The following is a 15312-nucleotide window of genomic DNA, read 5'->3' on the forward strand; positions in this document are numbered from 1 at the left end:
CTTCCATGACCACCAGCGGGGTACGTCGGCCCCACATAATGTCACTCCAATCAGGGAACCTGCACCTTGCTGCACTCGCTGGACAGTGTGTCTAAGGCATTCAGCCTGACCGGGTTGCCTCCAAACACGTCTCCGACGATTGTCTGGTTGAAGGTATATGCCACCTCATCGTGAAGAGAATGTGATGCCAATCGTGAGCGGTCCATTCGGCATGTTGTTGGGCCCATCTGGACCGTGCTGCATGGTGTCGTGTTTGCAAACATGGACCTCGCCATGGACGTCTGGAGTGCAGTTGCGAATCATATGCAGCCTATTGTGCAGTTTGAGTAGGAACACAGCGTCCTATGGCTGTACGAAAAGCATTATCCAACATGGTGGCGTTGCTGTCAACGTTCGTCCAAGCCACAATCCGTAGGTACCGGCCATCCACTGCAGTAGTAGCCCTTGACCGGCCTGAGCGAGGAATGTCATTGACAGTTCCTGTCTCTCTGTATCTGCTCCATGTCCCAACAACATTGCTTTGGTTCACCCCGAGACGCCCGGAAACTTCCCTTGTTGAGAGCCCTTCCCGGCACAAGGCAACAATGCGGACGCGATAGAACTGTGTTATTGGCCGTCAAGGCATGGTTGAACTACATACAACACGGCCGTGTACCTCCTTCCTGGAACTAACTGATCGGCTGTCGGGTCCCCTCCATCTAATAGGCGCTGCTCATGTATCCTTGTTTACATCTTTGGGCGGGTTTAATGACATCTCTGAACAGTCATAGGGACTGTGAGTGTGATACAATATGCACAGTCAACGACTATCTTCTTTTGATGTGTCTACTATATGTTTCTACTATTTCGAAAGAAGTGGAATAATTCGGAAAGAAAAACAGATACCTTTCTGGAAATTTTTGCCATGTATTTTTATGATAAAGTGTATCTACTTTCAAAAGCAGAACGTTCTAGCATTAAGATTACATTACATTAGATTAGTTTTTCGTCCCATAGATCCGTCCTGAGGAGATCCTCATGGATGTGGAACATTATATGCCTCTTAGAATTTTACAAAAAGCAGATTTTTGAAGTAACTAATTAACGAACCATGTTCAGATTAACAATATTTAGCCCTTTCATAACCGTACATAAACTGGGCAAGTTCTGACACAGTATGTAAGTGTATAATTTTATATAAGTATACATATATTTCTTAGCAGCTCGCTGCATATATCAGGTGAAGTGTTGGACTGACCTTGGCCAAGTGACTGGAAAAAAATCAATACTTTACTCACCTCATTAGAGCCAGCTTTCTTCTCCACATAATTAAGAAAATTTATACAATCAGATGGCTCAAGACTGTTCACTTTGCGGACAGGAGACTGAGGAAATCTATACAAATACTAAATATGAAGGCAGTACAGTAATTCCTGCCTCCACAGCTGAGGTCGCCAATGCATGCCTGTGCAGTGGTGATCGACTGAGCGGTAAGCCAGCTCTAATCCTGGTGGTGGATGAAATTTTCAGTGCCAGTATTCGGCTGGCTATAGGAGGAGAGGTGGTGATGCAAAGTTCGTGCTCACCAGCCCGGGTGCCAGTGTCCTGGATTAAATTTCTGACCTTTCCGCAGTGTCCCCTGAAGTGTAGGCATGTGACACTGTTGATGGTGATTTGCCCACCAGATGGGGACGTGAACCCTGGCAGTCCCCTTGGCCCTTTTCAAGGGGGGATGGCTGTGTGCAGGCACAGGTTTTCACCCTCTCCCTCCTCTTCATCCATGACAACACAAGACCCAACGCTGCACTCTTCCAAACACTCACCACAGTCATACCCACGTCACAGACACATACACTTCATAACAGGTCGGAGGAAGGCAACAGCAAACCACCACCACTGGGACCTTGCCTTGAGTGGTGGTGCAGGAATCTGCTCCCCCTTCACTCATTCCCTGAGTGCGGAATTATTTATGTTATTATGTTACAGTGGTAATAGATATTGTAATGACTATATGGTATTACAGTAATGCCAGCCTTAGCAACAATATGGTATGCGGAACTGGGAATCAAGATGAACTAATGGATATTCATGGCAGCAGTAAAGAAGGCATCAAATCTGGAGAAGGAGTTCACTCGTGTAAGACAGAAATAATGATCGAGAAATAATAGCGTAAAATTGGCAGATGAGGTAGAAAAAAAAAATACAGAATGCTGGGGCACTGTTGATAATGTGTTACGAAATACTGGACGTTGAACAACGTTCGGTGATGGGCCTGTTACTGTTCTTGGTCTGTTTTGGGTATCTGCCACTTTATTTAAAACATGAGGGGAAGTCGGCCGGGATGGTCGAGCGGTTCTAGGCGCTACAGTCTGAAACCGCGTGACCGCTACGGTCGCAGGTTCGAATCCTGCCTCGGGCATGGATGTGTGTGGTGTCCTTAGGTTAGATAGGTTTAAGTAGTTCTAAGTTCTAGGGGACTGATGACCTCAGAAGTTAAGTTCCATAGTGCTCAGAGCCATTTGAACCATGAGGGGAAAATTTTTCCATCTTGCTGATCATAAAGTATTAGCGCCACGCTGAGCAAATAAGTATCAACAGAGAAAACCCGTGTTATTAATAAACTGTAAAACCGATATGTATTCCTGTTTGTTTGAGCGTGCTAATCACCAAAACTACTAGACGAATTATCACGGGGTCTTCACGGATAACTTGAGCGTAGCCGGGGAAGCGTATGGGCTTTATTTAACCAGAATCGGATCACGAAAAAAAAAATTTACGGTGATTTAAAGTATTATCTAAAACTTTCTATTCAGCTTAAGAATCCATTCCCATCAGTCAGTCCGTAAATGAGCGATTTTTACGATTTTTTTCTATGAAAAGCTGATGAAGCAATCAAGTTCCTCTTTTTTCATGTTATTTATTGGTTCTTGGCTAAAATGTTCTGATTTTTTTAAGAAATTAAGTTACTGTTAAGCAGTTGAAGTTGCTCCGTCCAAAATGAGGTGTTCCCATGATGCAAGTCCGGCAGTCTGCAGATATTATCCCAAGTCAAAGAGCAAACAGTATTCTCAATCTATAGCATATTGTGCATCAAGTAATAGAATAGATTTTTGAAATTTAAAAAAATAATAAAATAACAGACACTTGAAACGCATGTAGTTTTGTCACGTAACTTTTTTTTTTGCAATAACTAGTGAATACTTTGAAATAAAAAAATTAGCCTATTACTCCTTGCAGACATACCTGAGGAGTAGTTCAGTGAAATTTCAGAAAGAAATTTTTATCAATGTGCCTGCAATCCATTCCGTCAGCCTGAGGTACACCTCCGGCCTGTCCCCAAGGAGTAACAGGCTAATTCTTTTTTATTTTAATTTACTTATTAGTCATTCCAAAAAAAGGTACATGAGAAAGCTACGTCTTTGTTTCAAACGCCCGTCATTTAATTTTCTTTTTTTCAAATATCAAGGAACTAAGCTGTTGCTCCATGTGCAATATCGTATGGATTGAGAATAGTCTTTGCTTTTTGATTTCAGATAAGATTTGAGGACTGCAGGACGTCCATCATGGGCACACCTCCCTTTAGACACCAATTTTAACTCCTCGGATTAGAGGCTAAACGATGACTGAATTTCTTTAAAAAATCAGAAAAATTGAAAATAGCTTATGTTATAGACTTAATTATCACAGTATAGTACACCACAGAACCAATAGATGCCACTGTTAGTTTCATAATACATAAAAGAACCAACAGGTGGCGTTGTTTGTTTTCGAACTCCGTGATAGATGTATTTTCGGAAGTTTACGTCATTGACAGTATTAAGTGCCGCAATCTTATCTGTATGTATGCAGACTAACAGTGAATTTACTTGGCTAGGATGTGTGGTTTTACTGATTTCGCTTTGCCTATGAAAAGCTTAACGACATTGCTTTGCTTCTTTTGATAGGTTTTATTTATATTTGACTTCTTTACTAGAAAAGTTCATTTTTAATTCAGTGACAGAAATATTTTCGGAAGTTAACGTCTGGGACGGAATTAAGTGCCACTATTTTATCTTTACGAATACAAAGTAACATTGAACTTCGTTGGATAGACTTCGCTTTGTGTATTAAAAACTTAACGATATTGCTTTACTTCTTTCGATAGGTTTTATTTATAGTCTTTGCTACGAAATACTAATTACATTTTCGTTTTCTTTACGAATAAAAACGCTTAGAAAACGGCCGAGACTTCCCGAGTACACCAGAACGGTTAAAAGACTGAGGACCCTGCAGTCTCAAGAATCTAAAGAGGATCGTGAGAAGAGACTTGCTGCGGCTCGAGAACATCAAGCTTTAACTCGCTCTTTGGAAACTCCTTCCCAAAGCGAGGCGCGACGTAACTGTGATCAAGAGCGTCATGTCTTATCCCGATGCTCAGAACCCTTGACTCATGCAGGCTTAAAGTTACCTCTCTCCAAAGTAACAGCGTGGAAGCGGAAATTTTTATAAGAACTAATACAAACAACCGAGTTTTTATACCCCGGATCTCGCATGCAGTTCCTGAAAATTTACCATTTCGCTTTAAATACGTCCGATTCCTGGTGAGCTTACGTTATGCCATGACCGCAAACAAACTACAAGGGCAGACGCTGCGTGTTGCGGACATGGATCTTAATATCACTTAACTTTAGCTCTGTGTGGCTCTCTCCCGTGACAGTGGAACAAACAAGCTCACCACTCATGTCTCCAATCACACTACTTCGAACATTGCGTACATATAGCTTCGTAAGTCAAAAATAAATTCCACGCATATGAAATCTCGGACAGAGTTATAAATAAATATCTGGGAAATGCCGTGTTCTCAGCTGGAAGTAAATGAATTTTTGTTAAATTTATTAAATGGCTCATCATAAATAGACAAAATTCAACACTGAAAAAACACATCTCGTCCACCTTTGTACTATCAAAACTGCAGTATCTTCTGTTTGTACAGTGTTCAAACAATATATAATAAACAGGACAGAATGTTCTAAATTCTTGGGTGTTAGTATTGATGAAAACTTATACTGAAAGAAAAAACATATTTACTGCCTGACGTAATTAGCGGAGCATATAGACGAGATGGATAGACATCAGTGTAACTTCATACATGTACACTCCATACACAGGAATGTAAATGATTAGATAGAACGTCCTTAGGTGTTGTTACCAGGCCTGGTAGGGCATGTAAGGGGCGTAAACAGCTTCACACAGCTGTAAAGGACCGAGAGTTCCCGCGTACTCACGTGAGGCAGCAGTTTCGGCACCTGACAGTGACTGGAAGTAGACTCGCTGCCGGTCTCAATTTGGCCGGCTTTCTCTAGGCAACACCCATTCAATGAACACACTTTTCCTTCCCAGAATGCCCTTTGTGCCGCAAATTAGTACATTTTAAACTGCGTCACAGAGTAATTCTGATGACACATCGAAGAACTTAAAGGTTTTCATCATACGATACAAGCTTTCCAGACATTCTTGGCGGTTTTAGTCTCATGCCCTCCAGCCCGTGGTCCAAGGCGTGTTTTTGTGCCTGACGTCCCGACTTCTAATGCTCGACACATCATTAGAGGCCTTAAAGACAGATAGCACACCGTCTCCAGGCCACAAGTGGCCTACCGGGAACATCCGACTGCCGTGTCATCCTCCGAGGAGGATGCGGATAGGAGGGGCGTGGGGTCAGCACACCGCTCTCCCGGTCGTTGTGATGGTATTCTTGACCGAAGCCACTACTATTCGGTCGAGCAGCTTCTCAATTGGCATGACGAGGCTGAGTGCGCCCCGAAAAATGGCAACAGCACATGGCGGCCTGGATGGTCACCCATCCAAGTGCCGGCCACGCCCAACAGCGCTTAACTTCGGTGATCTAACGGGAACCGGTGTATCCAATGCGGCAAGGCCGTTGGCCAAAGACTCAGATAGCAGTTTCAAATTTAAATAAGCTCAGCGAGCCGATCTGTTTATACGTATCCGTGCAACAGTCTGTTCTTCACGTCATCCCGTTGTCTGTGACCACGCAGTTGCACAAACTTGTGTTATGGAGCTTGTAGGGCGAGGAGGCACGGGGGTGGGAGTTGGCGCTATGTGATTCATTTAGCTCTTAAGGCCCACAACTTGTCTGATTGCAGTCCCTTCTTATAACAGCTTTTTTTGGGCTTTTGAATTTCTATGGTCCCTGTGCTTCTTAGGGTAGTAATGGTTGGACCATTATAAAACCATATTTCCGGGGAAGCGAATTTGGTTGTCCCCTAATCCCAGTGTATGAAGCGCTACTGTCAAGTTTCCCAGAAGACTATTCCTCTTGTGGATTTTAACTCGAGTCTTATTGCTTCTATTTGTAGTTGCTGTGTACACATAACTGCATGTGTAAGGGATTTTGTATACTTTGGCTGTAACAAGAGGCGATCGTAAGTCCTTCGCAGTTTTCCAATACTGATACACGTTTTTTGTTGGTTTAAACACTGTGTCAATATCCCGTCTTCTTAGCACTCCGCTATTGTGGCGTGTCACTGTTTTAACGAATGGGAGCAAAATTTTCCTTTAGATGGTTCTTCTTGCCTAGAAACTCGAGATCGTTTAGGACGTAGTGACCTATTTGTCTCTTAGACAGAGTAGACAAGCGATGAGACACAGCATCTCCGAGGTAGTGATGAAGTGGGGATTTTCCTGTACAACAATTTCACGAGAGTACCATGAATATGATCCAGCTATTATAATTGCTATTACGAGGCTATTTACAATTTGTACAGAAACCAGATGGCAGTTATAAGAACTGAGGGGCATGAAAGGGAAACAGTGCTTGGGAAGGGAGTGAGACTGGGTTGTGGCATATCCCCAATGTTATTCAATCTGTATATTGAGCAAGCAGTAAAGGAAACAAAAGAAAAATTCGGAGTAGGAATTAAAATCCAGAAGAAATTAAAACTTTGAGGTTCGCCGATGACATTGTAATTCTGTTAGAGACAGCAAAGGACCTGGAAGAGCAGCTGAACGGAGTGGACAGTGTCTTGAAAGGAGGATATAAGATGAACATAAAAAAAGCAAAACGAGGGTAATGGAATGTAGTCAAATTATGTCGGGTGATGCTGAGGGAATTAGATTAGGAAATGATACACTTAAAGTAGCAAATGAGTTTTGCTATTTGGGTAGCAAAATAACTGATGATGGTCGAAGTAGAGAGGATATAAAATGTAGACTGGCAATGGCAAGCAAAGCGTTTCTGAAGAAGAGAAATCTGTTAACATCGAGTATAGATTTAAGTGTAAGGAAGTCGTTTCTGAAAGTGTTTGTATGGAGTGTAGCCATGTATGGAAGAGAAACGTGGAAAATAAATAGTTTAGACAAGAAGAGAATAGAAGCTTTCGAAATGTGGTGCTACAGAAGAATACTCAAGATTAGATGGGTAGATCACATAACTAATGAGGAGGTATTGAATAGAATTGGAGAGAAGAGAAATTTGTTTCACAACCTGACTAGAAGAAGGGATCGGTTGGGAGGGCATATTCTGAGGCATCAAGGGATCACCAATTTAGTATTGAAGGGCAGCGTGGGGGGTAAAAATCGTAGAGGGACACCAAGAGATGAATACACTAAACAGATTCAGAAGGATGTAGGTTGCAGTAGGTACTGGGAGATGAAGAAGCTTGCACAGGATAGAGTAGCATGGACAGCTGCATCAAACCAGTCTCTGGACTGAAGACCACAACAACAACAACCATGAATATCAGGAATCCGGTAAAACATCAAATCTCGGACATTGCTGCGGCCGGAAAAAGATCGTGCAAGAACACTACGAACGACGACTGAAGAGAATCTACCGCAAATGCTGGGCCATCAACAAGTGTCAGCGTGCGAACCATTCAACGAAACATGACCGATATGGGCTTTGCAGCCAAAGGCCCACCTTTGTACCCTTGATGACTGCATGTCACAAGCTTTATGCCTCGGCTGGGCCCATCAACACCGCCATTGGATTGTTGATAACTGGAAACATGTTTCCTGGTCGGACAAGTCTCGTTCCAAGTTATATCATGTGGACGGGAGTGGCTTACAAAACACTCGTTTGACCTATACTTGAGTATTGCTCATCAGTGTGGGATCCGTACCAAGTCGGGTTGACAGAGGAGATAGAGAAGATCCAAAGAAGAGCGGCACGTTTCGTTACAGGGTTATTTGGTAAGCGTGATTGAATCACGGAGATGTTTAGCAAACTCAAGTGGCAGACTCTGCAAGAGAGGCGCTCTGCATCGCGGTGTAGCTTGCTGTCCAGATTTCGAGAGAGTGTGTTTCTGGATGAGGTATCGAATTTATTGCCTGCTCCTACTTATACCTCCCAAGGAGATCACGAATGTAAAATTAGAGAGATTGGAGTGCGCACAGAGCCTTTCTGGCAGTCGTTCTTCCCACGAACCATACGCGACTGGAACAGGAAATGGAGGTAATGACAGTGGCACGGAAAGTGCCCTCCGCCACTCACCTTTGGGTGGGTTGTGGAGTATAAATGTAAATGTAGATGTACAGGTATGGAGACGCGCTCATGAATACGTGGACACTGCATGTCAGCAGGAGATTCTTCAAGCTGGTGGAGGGTCTATAATGTTGTGGGATGTGTGCAGTTGGAGTGATATGGGACCCTAGACACGTCTAGACATGACTCTGACAAGTGACACGTAGGAGAACATCCTGTCTGATCACCTGCATCCATTCATGTCCAATGTGCATTCTGGCGGACTTGGGCAATTCCAGTAGGACAATGAGACACCCCACACGTCCAGAATTGCTAGAGTGGTGCCAGGAGTTTAAACACTTCTGCTGGCCACCAAACTCCCCAGGCATGAACATTATTGAGCATATCTGGGATGCCTTACAATGTGCTGTTCATAAGAGATCTCCACCACCTTGTACTCTTACGGATTTATGGACAGCCCTGTAGGATTCATAGTGTCAGTTCGCTCCAGCACTACTTGAGATGTTGCGGCACTTCTGGGTGCTCGCCGTAGCCCTACACGATATAAGGCAGATGTACCAGTTTCATTGGCTCTTCAGTCGAGAATATAGGTACAAAACAGTTCGGCTAGGTGAGTTTATTGATGACTCGAGCATTCCGAGACAGAACTTTAGGCACAGAAACAGAACGGACCACGGTCTAATGGCTACGGGACATAAAGTCGCCACAGATGGCTAAAGGTTGCGTTAGTACTGTGGAACTGGCCCCCGCCTTGTGGCGTGTGAACGTCAGTGGGTAACGTTACCCCCTCGGAACGTCTGCAGGTGCTGCGGCAGGTGGAGGCCCTGCAGGAGCGGACGAGCCTGAGGCGGCAGGCGCTCAGCTTCCTGGAGGTTCCGCTGCACGCCGCCATGCTGGCCGAGGTCGCCACCGGCGAGGACGGCTCGCAGGTGCTCTCCGACGGCGCTATCGACCTGTGCCGCCTCTACGAGACGTTCTTCAACAAGAAGGCGGACATCTACCAGCTCGAGAAGCGCAAAATGGCCGTGCACGAGTCGCACACTGGCTGGGAAGCTGCAGCCGGTCGGGATGCATACCAGGAAACCATCATCGTCTTTGCTCTCAGGTGAGTGAGTGTGTATGATAAACAGTCCTTCACACAGCACTCGGGGTTCTGCAACCATGTCTTTGTCTGTCAACCTGTGACTCTACAGGGACAGAGATCCTCAAAGACCGCAAAGCAGCCTCAATGACGCCATGATTGATTGTTGCCACATCCCCAAGTAACGCTCCCCTCCACATATAAATGCTAACAGACATTTTTTGCAGTTTGGCAGTATCCGACATATAGTGTTTTTCACCCATTACAAATGATGTTAAGTAAGGTGACCATCCATAGATTAGAGATAATATAGACAGTCCATGTCCCCTACCTCTTCCATGTTAAGATTTAACACCAATATCTAACAACATGTTAATCAGTGTAGAGTGTGCACAGAATAATGTGGCCGGGAGATGCACAATCAGCAAGGTACATGTGGAGAGAGCGGTAGTGGTGGGGGTTGCAGGCAGGCAATGTAGGGGAAATGCCGAGTGCTGCAGGGGAAGTGCCACTCTAAACTGACGCCTACATTCACATTTTTTGTAAACATTAAGTGGGTGCCCTACATACCCGGACTTGCATGATGACCATTCAAAAAGATCTACTGTCACCTCTGCTTTGGTTAGTATCAAGGAAGAATTTCGCTGCAAGTGCAAGAAAAGTAGCAATTTTTTTTTCGCCAGGCATGTTAACTATTTGAACTTTCAGAGAAGCATCATGAGCGGTGAATTTTTAGTAAAATCTAATTATTTCTCTTATTGTCTTGTTAAAATTTGCTTGTTTTGCCACTGGAGTTTACACAGTGTCACCTCACTGACGACAGAATTCTGAAACACTGGTTCATTTAGTTCATTAAGTGAGGAACTGAGAAAAGTAAGGTCAGTAACATGAAAAAACATATCCTCGGTACAAAAATAAACGTGTAATGTCTTAACCTATGGCCGCGCAGAGTGGTAGCGCGATTTGAGGCGCCATGTCATGTCCCACTGGAGGTTCGAGTCCTCCCTCGGGCATGGGTGCGTGTGTTGTTCTTATCATAAGTAAATGTAAGTAGTGTGTAAGTCTATGGACTGATGACCTCAGCAGTTTCGTCCCTTAGGAATTCACACACATTTGAACATTTTTTCTTCACCCATGCTGTTCTAGAACTCACAGCATTTATCATTTAATCAGCTATCGATCGCTCTTAAAAACCATGTTCTTTCACTGGAAAAGCCTGAAATTAGTGGAATAACACGGTAATAACGACGTTTTGCACAATAATCATACGGCAAAATACTCTTCTCTTTGCATGCTATATTTTTCCAAAATCTCATTTCCATATCTCAAACAGTTTATAAAATATGTTGTGGATATTTCATTCTGGCTTTATCGCTGTCACAAGCAATCACAAATGAGTGTGCCACATCAAACACATTTCCTCGAAATTGATGATAGATAGATGCTACCTCCCAGGTCTTAAGGAAAATTCAATATGCTAGTTAAATTTCATTTGCTCCAACATATTATGTAAGATGCACCAAACGTAAAATCATAGCGATTCCTATTTTTTTCTTGCATACTTTTTGAGTTTTGTGGACTGTTTTACTTCAATGCAAATATCACAATATCTATGAACATTAACGAAATGCTGGACACATCAGCACGAAGCATACGTATAAATCTATAAGTAAATCAAACTAATTTTTTTTACTGAATAGTTTCTGTACAATCGTTTGAGAAAGATTGTAAAGTGATCGCCTCGATTCTGTCTTCACAGCACGCAGCCAACCGCTTGAAAGTGGACAAACAATGTTGTCCTCCACTTCCGAACAAACGAATCAACTCACCCAGCGCATTTTACGAAGACTGTTCATTGCTCATCAGCCATCGTGTCCTGTGCGGACTCTGGAAAGCAGACCTTGTGTCACTACATGCTGTGTGAAGTGTAAATGACAGCTTTTCTGATTTATAGCTGAAATCAAACATTACTTTTAAGAACTGAACGAACTGTTGCAAATGGTTCAAATGGCTCTGAGCACTATGGGACTTAACATCTGTGGTCATCAGTCCCCTAGATCTTAGAACTACTTAAACCTAACTAACCTAAGGACATCACACACATCCATGCCCGAGGCAGGATTCGAACCTGCGACCGTAGCAGTCGCGCGGTTCCGGACTGCGCGGCTAGAACCGCTAGACCACCGCGGCCGGCAACTGTTGCATTATATTACATGTGTAGTAGTATAGTTAACCCAATGTCTCCAAAATTCCTGATATAAACAGGATGGTTATCAAAAATGGTTCAAATGGCTCTGAGCACTATGGGACTCAACTACTGAGGTCAGTAGTCCCCTAGAACTTAGAACTAGTTAAACCTAACTAACCTAAGGACATCACAAACAACCATGCCCGAGGCAGGATTCGAACCTGCGACCGTAGCGGTCTTGCGGTTCCAGACTGCAGCGCCTTTAATCGCACGGCCACTTCGGCCGGCGGATGATTATCGTTTCTGCATGTGGCCGGGTGAAATGTGTTGGCCGTTCTCCTTACAAGTATGGTTTGTCGCGTCCTAACACAGAACAAAGGGAAGATGGGATTTGCAGATCAGTCTGCGATTTCTGAGTCGTTAGGGACAAATGCAGAAAGAAGAAACTTCCAATGAAAGCTGGTTGATAGCTTGGATCAGCACATTATCACACTGCAACTTCAAAAGGTGCGGATTTTCGAACTTGATAGGATGTTCGCAGCAGGAGGCGAATGGTTGACTTCGGTTTACTGAGAGAATTTTAGAAAACAATTGTTCGCCTGTAAAGCAGACTGCATATAGGACGCTTGGGCGACCTATTCTTGAGTACAGCACGAGTGTTTGGGATCCTTAGCGGGTCTGATTGAAGGAAGACATCGAAGCAATTCAGAGGCTGGTTGCTAGATTTGTTACCGGTAGGTTCGAATAACACGCAACTGACCCGCAGATGCTTCAGGAATTTAAACAGGAATCTCTGGCGAGAAGGCGACGTTCTTTTCGAGCAACACTATCGAGAAAATTTAGGGAACTGGCATTTGAAGTTGACTGCGTAACGATTCTACTGCCGCCAACATACATTCCGTGTAAGCACTGCGAAGATAGATACGAGAAATTAGGACTCATACGGAGGCATGTAGATGTCGTTTTCCCTCGCTCTATTTGCAAGTGTAACAGGAAAGGAAATGACAAGTAGTTGTACAAGGTACCCTCCGCCACGCACCGTATGGTGGCTAGCGGAGTATCTATGTGATGTAGATGTAGAAGACTCTAGGAACGCCGGGGTCTGATCAACACTATTTATTTGCAATCAAACTATTACACTGAAGGCTAGTTCTAAACACTAGAAAAATCAAAATGTGAAACTGGTTGCACAACAGAGGTGGCTGTTTGGGTCCGTGGGGTGAGAGATAACAGAAACAGTAATCACTAGCAGCATTGTAAAATACAAACTTTTAGAACACCACTTCAAATGAGAAAAACGGACTTGTCGGAACTTAGCTGAGTTGGTAAGGTACCAGAACACCAAGCGTTAATAGAAAGCAGTGGTACTCAAATCGTTATAGGCACTAAAAGCTGGCTAAATCCGGAGATATGTTCAGCCGAAGTTTTTGCGAAGGACTTAACGGTGTTCAGAAAGGATTGGCTAAGTACAGTTGGCGATGGCGTGTTTGTTGCTGTTAGAAGTAGCTTATCTTGTAGCGAAATTGAAGTAGAGAGTTCCTGTGAGTTAGTATGGGCAAAGGGTATTCTTGGCAACCGGAATAAATTAATAATTGGATTCTTTTACCGACCTCTCAGCTCAGATGATACAATTGCTGAAATGTTCAAAGAAATGTTGAGTCTAATTTCATACCCCTCTCATACAACTATAGTTGGCGGGGACCTCAATTTACCGAAATTGTGCAAAACGTATTCTCCGGAAATTATTTCTAGCAATTAGTTCATAGCCCATTGGAACAGTAAACTGTTGTGAAAACACACTTGACCGTTTAACAACAAATAACCCTGAGCTAATAACAAGCATCAAAACGGATACAGGGATCAGTGAACACAGGGTTCTCGTATTGAGACTGAATAGCACTACTCCCAGATCCTCTAAAATTAAACGAAACAAATACCTATTCAAAAAAGCAGATAAAAAAATTCAGTGGAGGCCTTCCTGAGAGACAATTTCCAAGCCAACAGTGTAAGACTAGACCAGATGTGGCTGAATTCAAAGAAACAGTATTGACAGCAGTTCAGAGATTTATATCAAATAAATTAACAAACGACGGAGCTCGTCCCTCTTCGTACTAAGAACAGGTCAGAACACTGTTGCAGAAACAACCAAAAAAAACATGCCAAATTTAATCGAACGCATAATCCCCAAGATTAACGATCTCTTACAGAAGCTCGAAATTTAGCGTGGACTTCAATGCGAGATGCTTGTAACAGTTTCCACAACGAAATTTTATCTCGAAACCCAGTAGAAAATCCAAAGAGATTCTGGTCGTATGTAAAGTATGCTAGCGGTAAGACACAATCAATGTTTTCTCTGCGCAATAACAATGGAAGTACTATCAATGTCAGTGCTGCTAAAGCTGAGTTACTAAACAGAGCCTTCCGAAATTTCTTCACCAAAAAAGACGAAGCAAATATTCCAGAACTGGAATCAAGAACAGGTGCCAACATGACCTACGTATAAGTAAATATCCTCGGAGTAGTGAAGAAACTTAAATCACTTAATAAGAGCAAGTCTTCCGGTCCACACTGTATGCCAATCTACTTCCTTTCAGAATATGCTGATGCATTAGCTCCGTACTTGGCAATCATATACAACTGCTCGCTCTACTAAAGATCCATACCCAAAGTCTGGAAAGTTGCACAGTTCACACCAATAGTCAAGAAAGGCAATAGGAGTGATCCACTAAACAACAGGCCTATATCATTAACGTCGATATGCAGCAGGGTTTTGGAACATATATTGCGTTCGAACATTATGCATTACCTCGAAGAGAATGGTGTATTGACACAGAGACAGCATGGATTTAGGAAACATCGTTCTTGTGAAACACAACTAGCTCTTTATTCACATGAAGTGTTGAGTGCTGTTGACGAAGGATTTCAAATTGATTCCATATTCCTAGATTTCCAGAAGGCCTTTGACACTGTACCGCAGGGGCTGCTTGCCATGAATTTGCTCATGGAATATCAAATCCGTTATGCGACTGAATTCATGATGTACGACCAGAGAGGTCACAGTCCGTAGGAATTGACGGAAAGTCATCGAGTAAAACAGAAGTGGTTTCTGACAATCCCCAAGGTAGTGTTATAGGTCCTATGCTATTCTTTATCTATATACACGATTTGGGAGACAATCCGAGCAGCCGTCTTAGGTTGTTTGCAGATGACGCTGTCGTTTACCTACTAATCAAGTCATCAGAAGATAAAAACAAATTGCAAAACGATTTAGAAAAAAATATCTGTATGGTGCAAAAATTGGCAATTGACCGTAAATAACGAAGAATGTGAGGTCAACCACATGACTGCTAAAAGGAACACTACAAAGATAGGAAGTATAATATATTAAAAAACGTCAGTTGTACTACTGTAGTGAGTTACAACAACATTCTGTCGTCTCAAAATATTAGCCATTGAGCGAGTTACCAACATGTCTCCAAACATTCCGTCGTACTTCATCTTTGGGAAAACTGTAACTAGTTTTGAGACTACGTAAAACAAAGTTATGAAATTGAACAGAAAAATGATGGCTCTGCGATTAAT

At 43.1% G+C, this 15312-nt stretch overlaps 1 protein-coding gene and 1 pseudogene across 1 annotated transcript in view; one reads left to right on the plus strand and one right to left on the minus strand.

Moving 5' to 3' along the window:
* The window catches only part of LOC126481724 (uncharacterized), a 414263-nt gene that overhangs the window by 280711 nt on the left and 118240 nt on the right, over positions 1 to 15312 (plus strand). Inside the window, exon 12 of the mRNA XM_050105677.1 lies at positions 9265 to 9566. Within this exon, the coding sequence (XP_049961634.1) occupies positions 9265 to 9566 (302 nt within the window). The remainder of the gene's footprint in view (positions 1 to 9264; positions 9567 to 15312) is intronic.
* LOC126482769 (5S ribosomal RNA) lies at positions 5784 to 5901 on the minus strand (annotated as a pseudogene).

Source organism: Schistocerca serialis, chromosome 5, assembly GCF_023864345.2.
Source record: "Schistocerca serialis cubense isolate TAMUIC-IGC-003099 chromosome 5, iqSchSeri2.2, whole genome shotgun sequence".
NCBI classification, from domain to species: domain Eukaryota; kingdom Metazoa; phylum Arthropoda; class Insecta; order Orthoptera; family Acrididae; genus Schistocerca; species Schistocerca serialis.